General features: G+C 35.8%; 1 protein-coding gene across 2 annotated transcripts in view; it reads right to left on the minus strand.

Annotated features, from left to right (window-relative positions):
* LOC143253606 (protease-associated domain-containing protein 1) overlaps positions 1-18,157 on the minus strand; it is a 49,034-nt gene extending 30,877 nt beyond the window's left edge. The window contains exons 1-3 of one of the 2 annotated variants that reach the window (XM_076507722.1): positions 18,028-18,157; positions 13,119-13,231; positions 7,309-7,418 (exon numbers count right to left, since the gene is read on the minus strand). In XM_076507722.1, coding sequence (XP_076363837.1) covers positions 7,309-7,418; positions 13,119-13,231; positions 18,028-18,130 — 326 coding nt within the window. In that variant the 5' untranslated portion in view covers positions 18,131-18,157. Of the gene's footprint in view, positions 1-7,308; positions 7,419-13,118; positions 13,232-13,633; positions 13,785-18,027 lie in introns of those variants that run through there. The other variant, XM_076507723.1, reaches the window with a different exon arrangement.
* Between the last annotated feature and the right edge of the window lie 1,744 nt (positions 18,158-19,901).

The raw sequence follows: 19,901 nt of genomic DNA on the forward strand, positions 1-19,901 counted from the left end.
ACTGTGACCAATATGTAATCTACTTAGAAAACTTCCTATTTCTGATCCTTATGAAAGCAAAATCGTCAAAGGGGGTTTTTATTTGGAAAAACTTGTTTTCACGTTGTTCACTCCAAGTCGACTTCCAACTGGCACGAAGCCGATTCTTGAATACGTGACCATAGTTCATGTATAGAACAGGCACAGCAGTGACAGCATCAGAGCAGATAGACTTAGCTGCAGTGTCGGCAAGGTCATTCCCGTGAATAACAACATGGCCTGGTATCCAAAAAAACTGGATAGAAGTAGCTGTTAAAGAAAAATAGGCCAGGCAGTTTGGAATATCAGCAATAACAGGGTGTGAACTAACGTGAAGCGATTCCAGGGCCAGTAGAGAACTAGCAAGTTAGTATAAATTTGAGTACTACTTATCTTCTATGTGTCCCAGGGCAAGAGAAATGGTGTACAGTTCAGCAGTGAACACAGAAGATGTAGAGGGAATTTTATGCATAACCACCGAACCACAACAAACCATTGCAGAGCCCACACAGTCATCTGATTTCAAACCATCTGTATAAATAGAAATGAAAGGATGGTTCAAAAGATGTTCAGCAAATAATAGATAGTATTTCCAATTGGTAGTGTCTGCTTTTCTCACATGACTTAAAGATAGGCCACACTTGTGGACTGTAAGACGCCATGGTGAGATGTGATGACCAGTGGATACAGCAATGTTATCCAAAGACCAAAAGGAGCAATGGCAAATCGTCTGTTCTGAAAAAGTATGGCCCACAGAGGAAGGAAAACACATCCTCAAGTGAGATGCTTTAGCAACGAAAGAAGTTTCGAAGCATAAAGACAGTTGCAAATGGCAGAAGTGCAAAGAAAGTTCCTGAGATTCTATGTATAAGCTATGAACTGGGAAAATGCAGGAAGCAGAGCCAAAGTCCTTGATGATGAATGGGGTCCAGTATCTTTAAGGCTGAGCCATAGACCAGTGATCCATAGTTGAGTTTTGATCGAATAAGAGCATGATATATCTTTAGCATAAAACATCAATCTGCTCTCCAGGTGGTAGAAAAGAGAACACAGAGGATGTTTAGTGCTCTCATACATTTGACCCATAGCTGCTTGATGAGTGGTATACAGGTCAGCTTATGGTCAAAGATAAGCCCCAAGAACTTTGTCTCAGGGACCACATGCAGTATAACTTCACCAATATGGAGTTCAGGATCAGAATTGGCAGCAAAAGTCCATGCAAACAGTTTGAGAGAGAGAGAGAAGTTAAATTGTTTGCTGTGGTTCACTTCAGTAAACTATTGAGGGCAGTCTCTAGCTACTGCTCAATATACCTCATGTTCGATAAGTGACATGAGATGTGAAAGTCATCGACAAAGAGCCCATTTAAAACAGTAAGAGGGAGTTGTTCAGTGATGGCATTAATCTTTATACTGAAAAGTGTGACACTCAAGATACAGCCCTGAAGGACTCCAAGTTCCTGCAGAACACAGTAGGAAAGTATCAAACCCACAGTACTTTGGAATTGCCTGTTAATAAAAAAAATGTTTAATAAAAATGGGCAAATGGCCACATAACCCATATATATGGAGGTCTTGCAAAAGGCCATATCTCCATGTTGTATCATAAACCTTCTCAATGTCAAAGAATATTGATACAAGATGATGTTGTTTGAGAAAAGCTTCTCTGACGTTTCAAGTTGAATCAGGTAGTCCATGGTGGAGCACTGTCATTGGAACCCACACTGAGTGAGAGAGAGGAGGTTGTTTGATTCGAGGAACCAAACAAGATAAGCACTAACCATCCTCTCTAAGGTCTTACACAGACAGCTCATCAAAGCAATTGGATGGTAGTTTGAAGGAATCTTGGGATCCTTCCCAGGCTTAGAGAAAGGTAAGACAATAGGCTGGTACCAGGCATTAGGAAAAACTTTCTCCTGCCAGATCCAGTTAAAAACCATCAGAAGAATGGCAAGAGAAGCAGGAGATAGATGGCACAGCATTTCATAGTGTACATCATCAGGTCTGACAGATGTACTGCCAGCCCAATGAAAGGCCAGTTTGAGTTCCAACAGTGTAAAGAAGCCATTACAGCCATAGAGACGATCAGATTGAAAGGAAAGAGGTGATTGCTCTGCGCAAGTCTTGATGGCTAAGAAGGTAGAGGAAGAAGCAGAAGTGCTAGATACCCAGTAAAAGGTTTCACCTAGAATATTAGCAATGCTCCAGGTAACATCTAATTCCTGGCCATCACAGTGCAAGATTGAGAGGGGGACAGAATTATATTGCCCCCTGACCTTTCAAATTTTTCCCATTTGACTTTGGGACTGGTGGTAGAAGATATGCTGGTTGTGAACTTAATCCAAGAGTCCTTCTGGTTTTGACATCTTACCCACCGAGCATGTGCATGGGCCAGCTGGAAAGCAATGCAGTGAGAGAATGTGGGATACCTATGAAAAGTGTCCCAGGGCCATTTTTGAGCCTTCCATGCCATGTGGCAGGCAGGATTATACCACAGTTGAGAATATTGTGGAAAACATGTTGAGATTTTATGAATACATTGAAGCAGCTACCTGTATAATACAGTCAGTCACTGCTGCCACACAGTCATCTATTGATGGCTTACAGATGATGATAAGATCAAGTTCTGCGAGAGCAGTGAAAGAGGACCAGTTTGTTTGATCCAGGTCATGCAGGTTGGGTGGCATCAACCACAGCCAGTCTCTCTCTATATTATAGGAAAATGATTACTGTCTTGAGGATTACTGTCAACTCTCCATGAAAAGTGGGAGAATAATCAAGGGGAGCAAACTGAGAGATTGGTTGCAGTAGAGGACTGACTAGGTGCATGAAAATAAGTATAAGAACTGCTACTGAAAATAAAAGGTTGTGATCAGAGAGCATACGCTCTACAGAGTTACCCCTCCTATCAATATCAGCACTTCCTCAGAGAGGATGATATCCATCAAAGTCCCCCATGATTAAAAGGGAGATTAGCAACTGTTCAATGACAGCATCAAGATCTCATTGATCATAGGTCTCTCCAGATGACAGGTAGAGAGAGCAGACAGTGATGGTATGATCTAAGGAAACATAGATGGCTATGGCCTCCAAGGGTGTGATGAGTGGCAAAGATAGGTAGGCACATGCTGATCAAACAACAGTCACCCCATCCATGTGCTCGTCCATCACTCAGCCTGTCATTTCTGTACAAAGAAGGCTGCTGAAAGGTGACTGTATCAGCAGGTTTCAGAAATGTTTCCTGTAAGGAAAGACACACAGGATGAGAGGAAGTAATCAGTACTTTGATGTCATCCAGATTAGAATGTAAACCACGACAGTTCCATTGTAGCTAGGTGGCCATTTTTATTTATGTGTAGGTGAATTGGTTGGAGAACTCTTCTGTTTATGACCATGTCTTTTTGGTTTACTGTCTTTATTCAAGGGAGGTCTATCGACCTCCATGGGTCCTGATCTAGGTCAACTGGGCAGGACTTTGCTGTTGGAAGAGGATTCCAAGCGATTGAGTACGTGAACAAATGACTGTTTTGCATCTTGGGATGGGAGAAGAAGATGTATCTGAGAAAATGCCCATACCTGGAACCAAAGGGAGTGAATCTTTGGATTTGCTAGAATGTATGTTAGGGACAGAGATGGGAGTTGAAGTTGATTCATCAACATTTTAAACCATGGAGGTCAAAATATTTTTCATTTGGTTTGAGAACAATTCTCTTGGAGGCACAAAGAGATCCATCTGCACTCCCACTGTGGTATTGGAATGAAGTGAAATAACATACATTAGAGATGAAGTTTTGGACAGTAACTTTTGAGCCTTAGGGTAAGTAATGTTTTCAATCATTTTCAAATGCTGTGCCTCTTTTTCTTTCAACCTTTTAGGGCAAAAAGGAAAGTAGGACAGGTGAGAGCCATTGCAATTGACACAATGAGGGTCTGTTTCACACTCATAAGTATCATAATCCTTGCCACCACAACGAGCACACATCAAGGAACCATGATGTGACGTCTTCAAGTGACTGAACTGCTAACACTAGAAACATCTGAGAGGGTTTGGAATGTATGGTCATACCCTAAAATTTAGATAACCTGCCTTGATGGTGGCAGATGAATGTGATGATATAAATGATAGAATGAGGACATTGGTCAGCATCATAATTACATCTTTTTAAAAATTTTAAAATGTTCTAGCACCCCTCACAGTAATTATTTATTTAAGAATATAGGTGAAGGTGCCCAAAACAAATGTTAGCTTGTACCCCCAACAGGTGTAAGCACCCCTGGTTGGGAACCACTGCTCTAGTTCCTTATGAATGAAAAAGGGAGACATCTGCCCTAAAGGTTTGTCTGAAAGAGAATGTAATATAAGAAAATGAGGTACAACAGGTGTTACAGATGTTGAAGATTGCTGCTCAGTATCTTCAAAATGTGGTGGTTTACCTATGGACTGTTTTTTCACTGTTTTATTTAAGTTTTTATTTGGAGAATCCATAATGAAAAAGGAATACTTCAGTGCTCACTGACTCCATCTACCATGGAGCCCCATAAGGGAATGCACTACAATGCCAAACAAGGATACTGCAGCAATGCCAGGGTTTTGTGAGCACTGTATCTGATGCTGCTGTTTGGGTATAATGTCCACAACACCTGTTGAGAACATCCAACACTGGTACTTGGTTGACCCTAGCCCAAGTGCACCAGCTGACTGACCCAAAGGGGGTCACCCCAAGGCCACCTGTCTACAGGAATTCAAGGCCCAACACATGGGTGAATGCTTAGATTCCAGGGGAGGTAAACTGAAAGAACAGAACTTTCCCTGAGGGGTCCCCTCACCATGTGCAGAAATCCACACCAAGAGGAAAATTAAAGAACCCAATTATCCTCAACCAGAGGATGCCAGTGATGAACAAAATTTGCAAGCTGTGCTCCCACTGGACCAGAGTCCACTTGATAGTTACCAATTCTATTAGTAACATAGTGTTTGTTATTGAAGAAAATGCAAGACTAGGCACCTTAAGAAGAAATGATAGGTGGGAAAGGAAATGGTCACAGGTGTCATATTGGCTGTCAATTGAGACAAACAGGGAACAAAGTTGGAAAGGGTAGACCACTATTTTACTGATGCAATTCATGACTCCAAAGATACAAGAATCATGTCAAAGACATAATAGTACAGAAATGGGACCATATGTAAGTCTAGAAGATAAGATGATCATAAACAGGCATGAGATAAGATTGCATCACATCCAAGAAGGTTCACACAACAGAAAAACTACTATGTAAAGCCAGAGCCAAGGATGATAAACACAGTCAACATGGAGGAAAGAAGGGAGAGGATGTTTGAGAAAACCCCTTAGGATTTTGTTGAAGAGCCTCAGAGAGAAGACTGGTTGACACAGAGATATTTTGAAAGATTTGTGAGGGTAAGACAAAGGTGGGGAAATGAGGTGTGGTTCAGACATACAAGAGATTTGAGGGCAGCATCCCAAACAGGCAGAAATGAAACTATGAAATTCTGGTCCAAAAAAGAACAGTCTGCATGATGGTTTGCAGGAGCAAACTGAACCAAATCCCATAGGAGTCAAGGCATGCTAATCCTGTCACTTAATTATCGGGCAAGTTGTTCAGCATGTATTTGAATATCTGAGGAGGGAGAAAAACCAAATAACGATAGTAATTTATTAAGGAAGTACATGATTTATAGGAAATAGGGAAAGGAATAAAACACCACATACCTGAGAAACAAAATTCAAAATGTCTGTTTTAGGCCTAACTAAATTATCATGCATGGTTTTGGAAGGCACACCAAAATCAAGAAATGTAAAATGACATTCCAAGTTCTTGTCCACTTAAACATGTTCAGCTTGTTTGAGAGAAAGTGGGGCAAGGTCCATTGACAGATACTGACCCAGGTAACATTTAATCTCCCAGCAAACAAACAAGGATAAATTTCCTGCAGGGTTACCTGCACCTGAGGCCCGAGATATGGTGCTAGTCACAGTCATGACCCTCAGAATTCATTATGTGAAAAAATCAACCAATGATCAAAAGTATAAAACAACAATATGACTATAATAGCCTAGGATTAAAGTAAAGCTAACAAACAGTCTTAACAGAAACCAGAAGTGAAAGAGTGACCACTTCATGTGTGTACTAAAAACAAAGAGGATACTTTAAACAAACAAAAAGGAACATATCTAAACAAAGCACTGCCAAACAAGAAATGACAGTTCAGTAGAAGTGTAAAGAGGGAGTCACATGCATTATGTATGCCACACTCCTAATGCGACTGTAATAACTTAGGATTAAAATGAAGCTAAGACACAGTCTTAACAGAAACTAGGAGTGAAAGAGTGCCCACTTCATGAGTGTACTAAAAACAAAGAGGATATCTTAAACAAACAAAAAGGAACATGCTTGAACACAGACACTTCCAAAAACAAGTGATAGTTCAGTAGAGGTGTAAAGATGGATTCACGTACATTATGTATGTCACACTCCTATTGGTGGACAAGTAATGTAATAATTTACATGAGAGACTTGTTAGAATTGAAGGGGATAGCAGAAGGAGAAGGCTCATAACATGTGTAAAGAAAAACTACATACAGAGGGCAGCACTGGACAAGAATAGCTAATCTTGTGAGTGGAAGGAAGTACTGTATTGGAGTTCACCTTGAACTGAAACAAAATCATTAATGGAATATAATCTGTCTAAAGTATCTGAAGAAATTAAGAAGAAAACAAAAAAGAAAAACAAAATCTTTGACATGGCAGATGAAAATCAGGTAAAGGAAGAAAAAAAGCAAAGAAAAACCACTGGAAGTTGACCTATACTAAAAAATAAGCTAATTTCAAACAAAACAATCATTTTCTATGTCCGTGGAGAGAAATTTTCACAACACAGCCATCCTACTACAGTAGTTCATCTCAAAGCATGTGATCCTTCTTAAGACTTAAAAATCCTCATTTAAGAAAACAAGCAGACTGAAATGAAAATGATAGAATCCTAGAGATTCTGTCTCTAAAGAACATGAGCCAAGTGATTACACTTGCAATATTCTCACATAAAGACTTGCACAGAATCACAGATTGTAAATGGTAAACAACAGCTGAAGAAGTAAGTAGGGAGTAAAAAAATGTAACATTTGGCATTGATAAGATAACTAGCATAAGGATTTAGATGAGGTACAACATTTTATTTAAATTACACTTTCTAGAATTGTATTAAAAATATAAATTTCAAATATTAATTGAAAGATAGAACTGTTTCTCTCAATATGTTGGTTTACATACTTACCCTCTTTCTACAAGAATGACATTATTTTTGAGTTCTAATTTATTGATTGGTGCACTACAACCATGATGAGGTTCTGAGATAACTAAACCAACATTTTGAAGTGGTTCATTCTGTAAAATGAAAAGAAATAGTTATATTTTCAAATCATTTTTAAAAGTAGAAATACCTACAATTTAACAAAAAACTTGCAAGAACCAGCTTACATTATCTTATTACAAACAAGTTATAATTTTCCTACACTGAAAATATATTTCTGATAAGTTCTTACCTTTCACATAAATAGCTATTCTTGTTTAGTGCTGCCCTTTATAAGAAAAAGTTACACATGCAACAAGCCTTCTATCTCCTCTTCATCAGAATTGACTGATTCCAGTATGTCTTGCATGCAAATAATCTTGCTGCAACCCTTTACCAATAAGAGTGCAACATACTCTCTTGACATATGACTCCCACTATTCAAATCTACTGAGCAATCACTCCATGTTTGGGCAGACAAATGCACTAATTTTTAGTGGGAAGGAAGGGTGATAACTATAAGAGGGGGGTGAGTACCTATAGGAACTATGACTTTCAATACAGTACTTTACCTCCTCTCACATAAATACCCAGAATCTGACACAGAACAGGTTGAGGGACCAGTGCAAAGGAAAGCAAGAAGCATTCTTCAAGAGAGTCCAAAGGATACTTCCTAAGATAAGACCAACATATTCTAAGATCTAAATTGGGGAACCACACCAATTCTGAACCAAGTAGACACTGTGTTCACCAAAGTAAGATGTCACATATATGGGTGGAAAACACAGGAGCATATCTAATTGGAATAGAACTATGGCTGGAAAGTGATCAAAACCATGCAATACTTATGATACTCAATCTCAGAAAGTATAAAAATGGATAAAATGAAGATCATGAGCCCTTACATCTACATCCAAAACTCATGCTCTAGGGACCAACATCCATGTAGGGGTAAGATGAGGATCATAACATTGGTAACATAAGTACAATCCAAAACCCTACCACTGAGTATCAGTATTTGTGTGGGGGTAACAAAGAGAATTGTGCAACTGGTAAGTCAACTACAGTCCAAAACCCAGGTCAGGATCATATGAACTTCAAGTTCATGAGACTGGAGGGAATTTAGTACCCACAACTCATGAGGAACACATGTGAACAAAATAAACTGACAGATCCATCTGGATCTCTGACATCCAGTATTGAAAAAATAAATACCTAATATAAACCATGTCCCTCAAAAGTGAAATTGGCTGAAACCACATCAAGTGCATTAACATCCTCAGAAAAAAAAACCCATTGAGAAATAGCTAAAGGGAAAGAACTGGAACAATCCATAATTATCTCCACCATGACCCACAGCACTGATGGAGTATAAATGAGGAAGGAATATATACATCAGTAACAGGTAGGTGAGGACTTACATTGATTGATCCAACTCTAAATCCAAAAACCAGCCACTTAGCACCAACATCCATGTGGGGATGAGATGAGAGATCCCAATCAAAGAGGCAAACTGCAATTTTGATGTCTCACTCCCATCTGTTTTTAGGTTTCATGTTAAAGGATATCAAATCATTTACATTAGTAGAACACCACTGCCTATTCTCAACTTAATGTTTTTATAATCAGATTCATTCTTTGTTTGTATTTCATTAATCCATTCAGAAGGATGCCTCCACAATCCAACACTTTGGAACTAGAAAATGGTAAGCACTCTCAAACTCCACTAGAAGAAAAATGGGGAAAAATGTGGTAGAGTCTTGAGAAACAACATCATCTGAAACAGTTCAAAGAATGATCATAAAACCTTATTTTTAAAAGCAAACCATACAATCCATTCAAAACAAGGCATGGCAGGGATGGGCAATTACATCCTTCTGTTTACCCATGTAGTCCACGAATTGGTACAGTCAGAGATGGACAAATTAATGAAGCAATTTTATTTTTATCATGAGGTTGAACCTACAAGGGATCTTGGTACACCCCATTTCTCTGCAGTGTGCATTACATTGCCATGAAATTATAATATGCAAGCCAACATGGTTTGACAGTTCAGATCTGAATAGCTAAAGAATGCCTGGTCAGGCGCCAATCACCACAGAGAGGGATCCATACAATGAGCATTAATAAAAGGTATAAGAGTCCCTGAAAAAGAAATAAAAATATTTAATATGCTAGAATGGCTACAGGTGGAAGATGATAACCCAGAGAATAAGAAAACCACAGTTCAATGAAGTATTAAGAAACAAACATATCATGAGTAGTTCATATACCCGACCGAAGGAGTACTTACAAAGGAAAATAAAGAATAAACAGCAATGAAACAGTAAGGTGTTGAACTGGATGGCAAAAGACTTGGAACAAAATACAGTAGGAAGATGATAAAGAGGAAAAAGCCAACTGAGTGAAGAGTCTAACCCAACTGGCAAAGGAAGAAGAAAGAAAGAGGTGAGAATGGACACCATTTAAAGGAAGCCATGGAAGATATAAAACACAAAAAAGCATGTACAGGACATAGTAGTCTATCCAGATCATAATGAGGATAAAAGTGTGAAATAGAAAGAACTGAAAGATGTTAAATCGAGGAGTTAGCCTTATGAGCTGCTAGTGTTAACAAAGAACAATAATATGGAAAAAGATGTATAGAAGGATAAAAAGTATGTGAAATATTGATGGCAAATAAACAGAACACTGTCATCCACATGTGAATAGGAGAATGAAGGAAAAAGGAAGCAAAATTATAAGGAATGGCAAAACAAATAACTGGAAGAGCAGATCAAACATAGGCAAAGTGAGGCATTGCAGAACCACATTAATATTCCCCATTGGGAAGGACAGCCCACCATGGTGGATGACAAATCTAGAAAAAACATCTACAGGTAAAGTTTAGGAGAAGTAAATATCTGAGGGATCTGGGAAAATGCAAAGCATGAGATAGGACCATCCAAAACTGTCAGACCAAGGAGGTAGAAGACCACTGATCCATATGACTAAAAACAGTGAGTTGATTAGGAGAAATACCCTGAAACCAGAAGTCCATAATGGAAAAAATTCCATTTGTGTTGAGAAACCTCCAAGTAGGAAGGGAGAATGAAACAAGCCAGAAAAGACATTAACTGTTGGGAGAAGCTAGGCCACCTTGCAAATGACCAAAGAAAACCAGGCATAAAGACAGAGGGAAGACAGGAAGGTCTGGATGAAATACCAATGACTGAAATTGGTGAGGAAGGGACAGAGAAAGAGTAATGAAGGAGGAAGTTGGAGTTGGAAAAGCTGCAGAAAGAATAGCTGGGATGGCCAGAAAAGAGCTATCTAAAATATTGAACACAGAGTGTCAAGGATCAACAAAATCAACTAAAGAAGAAGGAAAATGGGAGAACAGGCAAATATGTAGGACCAGTCATGGCTTAAAACATAAAAAGTTGGGCAAGGAAACACAGAACCAGAGACAAGACAACCACTATTTAAGGGACATGGGAAAAACTTAACTGTGAGGAATACCACATTGAAGTCAAAGCCACTGGAAGACAAACAGATTAGGAGACCAATCTAGTGGATAAATATTGTTTGGACAGAAATCTGAACCACAAGAGCCAAAGCACCCAAGACATGACATGCTCTGATAGGAATATAGAGTGTGTGAGCCCAAAAAGAGGATACAATGTATGAAAACAGAGAAAGGAAGAACAGATTCCACTCTGGTGATTGAGATAAGCAATCACTAAAGAAAACTTGGAATGGATCACCACCAGATACTTTCTGGCTAGATGGAGAAAATGAATTAAAACATGGCATACAGCAAGAAGCTCCAGGGCATTGACAGAAGCTCTTTAAGCTGTAGACCAAATTCCCCAAACCTTCCAGGTGATTAACCCATGCCCCCCCCCCTCAATTTGTAGAGAGAGATGTATCCCTGAAATGTGTAAAACATGAGTCATAGCTAACCGTCAACAAGAATGAACAACAAGGGTAGGAGGAAGGGTAATAAAGGCTGACAAATTATCCCTGCAAAATTCCACTGGTTATAAAAGGCCCCAAAAAACAGCCTAATATGAGCCTGATATATAAGGTTGCCATGGAATATCACATTATCAAAAGTGTTAGAACTTAGTAAACTGTAATCAAACTGAAAACCCAATAAAAACAAAGTCAAAGATGAAAAGGACAGGCCCAACTAAGATGTATGTACAGAGAAAGAAAAACACTCAAATAGACAAGAAATTGAATAGTTTGCAGTAACAACTTCTCCAATTGGATTACAACCAGTTATAACCACATCCAGGAGTGAGAGCAGCTGATAAGAGAACAGGTGTAATAATGTTTAAATGAGCAAACAGTAACCAGTGAATGAAAGAAAAAAATACAGAAATCCAAAAATGAAAGAGGCTGCAAACATACTCAAGAAAAGATTGTATATAGATTGAAGAAAATCCCAACTACAATAAAACCATGTGTGTAAAGTGAGACCTGAAGACAACAAACAAGCCAACATGGAAGTAGTATAGAATCACAGAAAATTGAATAAAACATAACATACCTGAGAAATTATGTTAAATGGCATATAGGCCTAGCTGATTCTGCAGGAGGGATAAGAGAAAACAAACAAGATAAAATCCAGAAGTGTAAAAACCCTATGAAATTTTCACTAGTTCAAACAGGTTTGGCTTGTTCAGGAGAATTGGCGAGTTAAGTTGAGGAGTAGAAGGTTGACCCATATAACAATCAATCTCCCAATGGATAATAGCAGAGAAATACAATGATGGGTATCCTTCCACCTGCAGCCTTTAAAAATAATACTAGAGGTATAACATACACAGTGGGCACAAACTCCAAAGTTTAGTTAGAAATATGTAAATCTAAAGAAAGTGTTAAGATGTAAAATGTGCATTGGGGGGATAGACTGGGAAATTAAGTTAAATTGATTTCTTCATTGTGAAAAAAGAAAAGAAATTAAAAAATCCCAGTTCAGAAATTAAACAATTAGAATCCCTATTGCACGAAGAGCACCTAAAGAAAAATGACGGAACACATGTACTGCCAAACAAGTGGCATGCATAAATATGTTTTTGAATATAAAGGGTAGCATGTAATGAAATAGCTATTTATGTTAGTGTACTTTTTCATAAGTTAACTTTCCTACACTTACTTATAGTACAATAATCTAAAAATAATATATAATTGCAACTGCAGGTAATTAGATACAAAAGTACCATAGGATTTATATTTATGAGATTGTTAATTCTATTATTATGGCATTTATATATATATATGCCATAAATGATAGATTTATTAAAAGTTTGAAATTATGAGCTACCAATGATCACTGAATGTGTTTCATAGTCTAAGAACTATAAATTGTACTTCATAATTACTAATGTAAGGAATAAGTTTATATCATCACTTGAAATCTATCTCTCAAATACAGATCAACTACTTTAAAGTTAACTGCTTAGAAAAACACAAACAGCATGTGTTAACAACCTAAGTATACACAAAATTAAATAAAAATTTGTTTGGTGACAAACTAAGCCTACATGTTATTAAGTTAGACAATAGTGAATCTTTAAACATGTTAAATTTTTCACTTGTTTCATAAACATTCTTATTATTTGTCCTTATCTTTCAAATATTTATTAAAAAACAAATACACACATATGCAGAGTCCAGAAATTAAAGTATTCCAGAGTACAATTTAATCAGTATAAGCAATATCATTTTCCAGTGTATTTCAAAATTAGCAGGCTTTCAAATATAAACATATATGTGGGGAAGCCTGTGGAAATTTCAAAACTTACAAAATAGACTCCAAAATCCTGAGCAGGCCTAACTTTGAAAGTATACCGTAGGCTTTCAGGCTCTACAATTTCAAAAAATATATCTTGCTTCACATTTTTTGAAATTTCTATCCCTAAAAGTAATAAAACAGGATCTTAGAATCTTTGTAGTGATAAAAATATTCAATAATACATTACTCATTCTAACTGTATTCTGAAAACAACAGGGTGAGAGGACACAAGTTTAGGATTTGGAAGGTTGATTTAGTGTTTTATGGCACAAAGCAGCTAGGCTATCTGCATCAAACTGGAAAAAGTTAAAATTAAATTTAGTAATATTCATAAAAGGAAATTAAGGTAAAACAAAACAAAGTTTAAAAAACAAATAGCATAAAACCAATGTTTACATCTAGTCTACAACGTTAAGAGAAAAACTACAGTAAAACAAGTTGTAAAGAACTTTCTGTAGCATAATTCTAATTATCATAACTTGCCAGAAAGACTAACAGGTAAGTACAAAAACCACCACCAGTCACCTGAAGTTGGCCTTTCCAGTCCTGGTTCTGAGTTATTTGACATTATGGCCATTTTCAAAAAGTAATAAAAGTTTTAAAAGATTTGTAGCAAAATTTTAATAATAACTCGCCAGGATGACTAACAGGTAGTTCAAATTGATAGTTCAAACAGCAGTGTTAGTCACCTGAAGTTGGCAATTTGGAAGGCTAAGTCTCAGTTAAGCTTAATGTTTAATTTTTCTCAACAGGTAACTGATTTATGGAAGGAGTTGTCAATGGAAGTTGTGGAGGCCATCAGTTTGCAAATGTTTTGGGGAGATTGGTGATTTCCTGAAAAATAAAAGATGGTGTAAATGTTGTTTGCTTTTTTCAGAATGGATGTACACAGATTGTATCGTGAGTTATGTTTTTAATAATTTAATTTAGGCATGTAGTATTGTTTGCTATAGAGTTTGGGCATGATTTGATGTGTAACTTTTAGGAATTTCCTCAGTTTCTAGATATTATGTGAAATCACATTGAATTTCCTAGACACCTGGGATAAAAAAAAAAGTAAGTGAGTTAATTAGTTATTCATTTAATGAAGCAGTCAGTTATTAATGTGTCACCAAGTTTAGTGCTGCAAATTCCTTTTGGTTTGTCTATTAGAAAAGAAGGAATTTAACAAGTAGATAACTGTTGAGCTTTATTTGCGAGTTAGGCCTAAAGATTAGTAATAGTTAATTCATGAAATATGCAAGCTGTAAAACATTTATTTGAAGAAACAAAATATTTCCCTTTCACTAAATGGAACAAACTTTGCATTACTTTCATCCAATAATCAAAAAGAAATTTGAAAAATGATGAAACAATTACAAAAGCAGCCTTGAAGAGTCACATAATCCCTCACTATTCATTATATTATGAAAAAATATTAACTTTTGTTGTAATTTCTGTAAATGCTACCCACCAAGGAATTTTCTCAAAATTACATTAAACTACATCAGATTTTTAGGGTATAAAATTAGTTACAATTCAGTTACACTGAGGAAATTTAACACTCTTAAAAATTGATTTTTTAAAACTGTGAGGAAGTGAGATGAAAAACAAATATTGCAGAGTAGATGTATTAACATATATAAAAAACCTGTAATGTATGCACATTGTAAAAGAGCTGCAAGAAAAAACAACAGAATAAACAATTCAAAAAATAAGATTTGGTAATAGACACTTAGAAACTTGTATACAAGTTATGACTCACAAGATTTTTATTTATTGTTAGTTGAATCTTATTTATTAAGAGTACTTTAGCAAATACAATATTTTTTAAAGAGGTTTTTCTGCTTATATAGAAGAGGATAAGGGTATAGACTGGTGTTTTTGGATTATAAGAAAACATTTTACAAGATGTCACTTAAAAGGTAAGAGGTTTAGATGATTTATTGGATAGAAAAGTGACAGAACAGAAGAAAGAAGGTTGTTGTAAGTGGAGTTCAATCAAACTGGATTAATATTACTAGAGGAGTATCTTAGATCTCAGTGTTAGGACCTTTGCTATTTTTAATTTACACCAATGTTGTAAGTGAAGAAATAGTGAATAGTTTGCTTATGCTTCCTAATGATATCAAAAATACTGCATGTTGCAACCTATAAGGAGGATACTGCAGCTTTACAAAAGATTTAGTTCATCATTTGGTAAGTTGAGCAAATAAATGGCAGATGCCTTTTAATTATAATAAATGCAATGTTAATACCTACAAGTTATTACAATTATAATTTTGATGGGGGTAACCTTAACAGTATTATAGAAGAAAATGATTTGAGTGTTCTGGTTTATCAGTCTCTCAAACCATTCAAGCAGTGTGTTTTTACTTAAGAAATTTTGAATACCATTTTAAAGAGGTTATAAATTCACTGTATGGATCACAGGTTAACTACATTTAAAACTGTGTTCAATCTTTGGCTCCTTTCTTTAGGAAAGTTATAGTATTGCTGGTGATAGTTTAAAGATCTACTAGACTGATACCTTTGATGGAAAGCTTGCAATTATCATAACAAGTTAAGATCTCTGAAGTTTTCTTCTGAAGAAGGAAGAGTTACATGTTATCAGATGTTAAGTTATCAATGGAACTGACAATGTTGAAATATCACTTTTTTTATTTAATTGTGAGAATGTTAGAACGAGAAGATACAATTATAAATTATAGCCTTTAATTATTTTAAGTAAACCTTTCTAGTTAAATAAATAAATAAAAACAAATTTTAAATAGCAGCAAAAACACTAGATGTTTGCACAAATTACTGAATACAAACCTCTACCACAATCTTCCTTGAAGATAGCAGCACAGAATATAAAATAATTATCAGCAATAAAAACAAGTTACAAATTAATTAATCATCAGACACAAGTGATTTTATGGGCTACTACCCATTACAATGATTTGCATTTAAACTGTCACAACTGTTCCATGATTAAACAGAATTCTTACATATTTATGTAAATAAAATAATAAATTTATGGAAACAAAATTTGATTTAAAAATATTATTACACACAGATATTTATTCATATATAGTGTAAAATCTCTTCTGAGACTTTACAAACTATAATTATAAGGTATTTTATAAAAACCTTTAAAACACTTCATATAAAATGTAGCAAAATTGTTCAACAGTCAACTGCAAGCAATTCATCAGATTATGAGGTAGATATTCAACTCAATGATGTGCATAGGTGGGTGGCTGGATGCATTCAAACCATTCTCTAATGCTTCAAAATGAATGGCACACTAGGACTTTTGTCTTTGCAGTAAAAACCAACAACAATTGTAAGGTACTTTTAAGCACTAGTACCTTACTCACCTTCTTTCAAAAAGAACTCACCTTTTAGTTTTAGATTTTAGAAGTATTTATAAAACTGATTGATAGGAGTAATAGAGGAACTGTCTGCTTCTCATGGCTATCTACCCTGGTATATGCAGGGTATCTACCCTCCCTCCATCTAAGTCTTATCTTGTGATGCTCTGAAAGTTCCTTTATTGTCAATAAGTCCCTGTCTTTTTAATGTCTTCTGCCCAATAGTGATCCAAATGTTACAGTTAAGGTCTCACAGTTACATTTTCTTAAACTAGTTTTGTGATTTGTTGTCTACTGTAAAGTGCAACTGCTAAGCCAAGTCTCTTTTCACAGTCCAACATTTTTTTTTTACATTTGATAAATCTATACTGGTACAATATTTGTTTTATAATTTTATATTCATGCTGACTATCTGCTTTCACACTACAATAACAAGGTAGAAGACCTTAAAAACATAAATGATCAATTTTAATTCATGTTTTTAGAGAAAGAAACTCATTTCCAATTTTTTCTCAAAGAACTTATTCATGAACCTTCACTGCTGAATTCATCACTTCAGGAAACCAAAATTGTATTATTTCATGAGGTTTTTTTCAAAAAACTGGCATAACTATTTTACTAGAAATACATGCTTGTCTTTAATCTCATCTTTCATTGTTTCAAGATTGTAATGCTCAGTGTCAAACGAAGAATGATGAATGGAAATAAACAAGATACTAAGTTATCAATTTACTGAGCAAAAATTTCACATTACCTTCTTCTGTGCTTTTGTACAACATCTATATTATTGTAAAGGGGGGTGAAGACTAGTGAAATATTTAAAGATAACCATGATTGGACACTCCAATTTACATCTGAATCTTATTATACTTAAAGTTTATAAGAGATGAGAGAGAACCAAATTAGTAATATTTATCCTAAGTATTTTTAAACTTGCAGTTTCAACTTTCATATCATTCACAACACATCATTTTTATTAATGCTATTAGTGTAGTGTAAACATTTGCAAAGTTATATTAAGTTCCCCATTGCCATAGTCCTTAGATTTTAAATTTTGTAACGGGAGTGCTGGTGGAAGTTTTAGTACTAATATAATAAGTTGTACTGGTAGTAACACTATCACAGATTGCAGTACAACACCTTGAAATTGAACAATATCGTAATATGACACATAAGTATTCTAGAATATATAGATTTCAGTACTACTACTACTTGCAGTAGTAGTAATAATAAGCCCTATAGTAATGCTGTACTATCACTGACAGTGAGAGTACTAGTTACTACTATTAGTATTGCTGTATTCTAAAGACGGCTGTTATGAGCATTAAAACTTTTTTCAACTAAACTTTAATAACCATACCAGCTATCTTTAGAATAAAATTTTATTTCATGAGGGTTTCTCGTCATCATGTAATATTTTACTATTAGTGATGGTATAAGTACTAGAAATACTACTACTACTTTATAGCACGAGTATCATCTCCTGGTGCCAGCATCAGGGATCATACATTTGAATTATAAGAAAGTACTGCTTTTCTCGAACATGCACATAATTAAATTGAGAAAAAAAACTACGCTTACCGGACACTACAACAAAAGCTTCGAACAAAATTAAAGGCAAAACTACGATATCAGGAATAAAAAGACACAACAACGACACGTGTTTCTGAGGCATATTTGTCATAGCGCTACCTGTTAATATTTTCACTGACAAAAAAAAGGATTTTTTAAAATTGTAATAATAGGCCAACTTTTCACCACTTTTTTTTAAGATTTAACATGAGTTTCTCACGGTTTTAAAGGATTATAATTTACTCTCATAGTATAAGTGATAACAGTAAAATGAAGAACTGTGAACTTCATTATTCTCATAATGTGCAAAGGAATAAAAGCCTCGATTCTAAAATCCTTCGCAAGGACAGCGATAAGTCTATGGATTGACAACGCTCAAATCAGGAGCTCGATTCCTCTCAGAGACACAGCAGATAGCCCGATGTGGCTTTACTATAAAAAAAAAAACCACACACACTCATCAATTCTAAGCTTATACAAGTATCAGAGTCAACCCCTTCAGATGAGGTTGCTTAGCCTTAAAGATTGGATGTGCAGGGGCACAAAATGATACATGATTCTGTGAAATACTGTGGCTTGAAACTCTCTAATGATCAAAATCGCAATCTACCTGTTGCAAAAGTTGCTAGTACTGTATTTTTGAGCTAAAACATTTTTTCATTTAATAAATCAATATCATGCAGCATTATGATCTTAAGTTAACTTCTGAAAATATAAATATCGATGTTTGTTTTGCCACCGTACAAAACTACTTGAGAAGAACTTGAAATGTCAGTGAGGAAAGGACTTTATCAGTCATATCTGCTTTACTGTAAGCTGATACACCAGACACCAATAAAAAAAGATAAAAAAAACATATAATAGCCTCTCCCGGCTAGTAAATATTCTTATAAAGATACTGGGGAGTACAAAGAAATCTGAAGTCATGTAGAACTTTAGAATGAGTTGCCATGAGCAACACGTCATTTTGTCACTATAAACTAGGCACTAATTATTAATAGAAGCATTAAAGTTCCTTAATATACCTACTGTTCCATAATTACTATATTGGTAACATATCACCCAGGAATTAGCTAAAAACCCGTAAGGGAAAGATTTGACCTATACTTCTATGAGTAGAGTTTGCTTTGAAGTTAACTAGTGGATTAAAGGGATCTCTGGACTATTTAGTGACGTGATTCAGAGAGGTAACTACTTGGAATAATTGGATAGAGGAATAGGTAACCCAACATTTGATTCTGAGCTTAGATTATTCTCTCCTGGATTTCATTGAACATCTGGATGAATTTTCTAAGGAAACATTGAGTCACCTCTTGGAAGTAAGAGATATTCTCACTATAATAGAGGTAAGTTGCATTGCGACCAAGTATGAAGTGATAATTATAATTTTGTTGCTAGAGAGGAAGAAGCCTACAGCAACAGATGCTGCTATGCCTACACCTTCGAGAAACCATTCTGCTTAGGTCTAATTCCCACAATGCCATGTTGAGGATTAAAAATACATCTACCTGCACGTTCTGGAGTAAAACCACACCAGTCTAGTGAATGGGTAGGGCTCTCCTGATTCTGCCTTGAGTTATATGTCATAGCCTTCAGCATGATACCTCTGTCTGGGCATTGTTTGAGAGAAGAGAAGTAATATGTTAGCATATAGTTAAGTGAAATGCACATACTTTGCAGAGCAGCAAAGTCGGCTGGACTATCAATTCCAGTTGAAGACGCAGCAGGTGCAGAAGAGCCAATTGCAAGCGTATAAGCTGTCACTACAGCTTTGGAAAACTAACACAGGCTAATTTGTGAGGGCATGTCTGAAAGCTTTCATCCAAAGGTTCATACAAACTCTCTCAAAGCTGGGTGTAGCTTGGTATGTACCTGTGAAGCTT

The sequence above is a fragment of the Tachypleus tridentatus genome, chromosome 6 (genome assembly GCF_004210375.1).
Source record: "Tachypleus tridentatus isolate NWPU-2018 chromosome 6, ASM421037v1, whole genome shotgun sequence".
NCBI classification, from domain to species: Eukaryota; Metazoa; Arthropoda; class Merostomata; order Xiphosura; family Limulidae; genus Tachypleus; species Tachypleus tridentatus.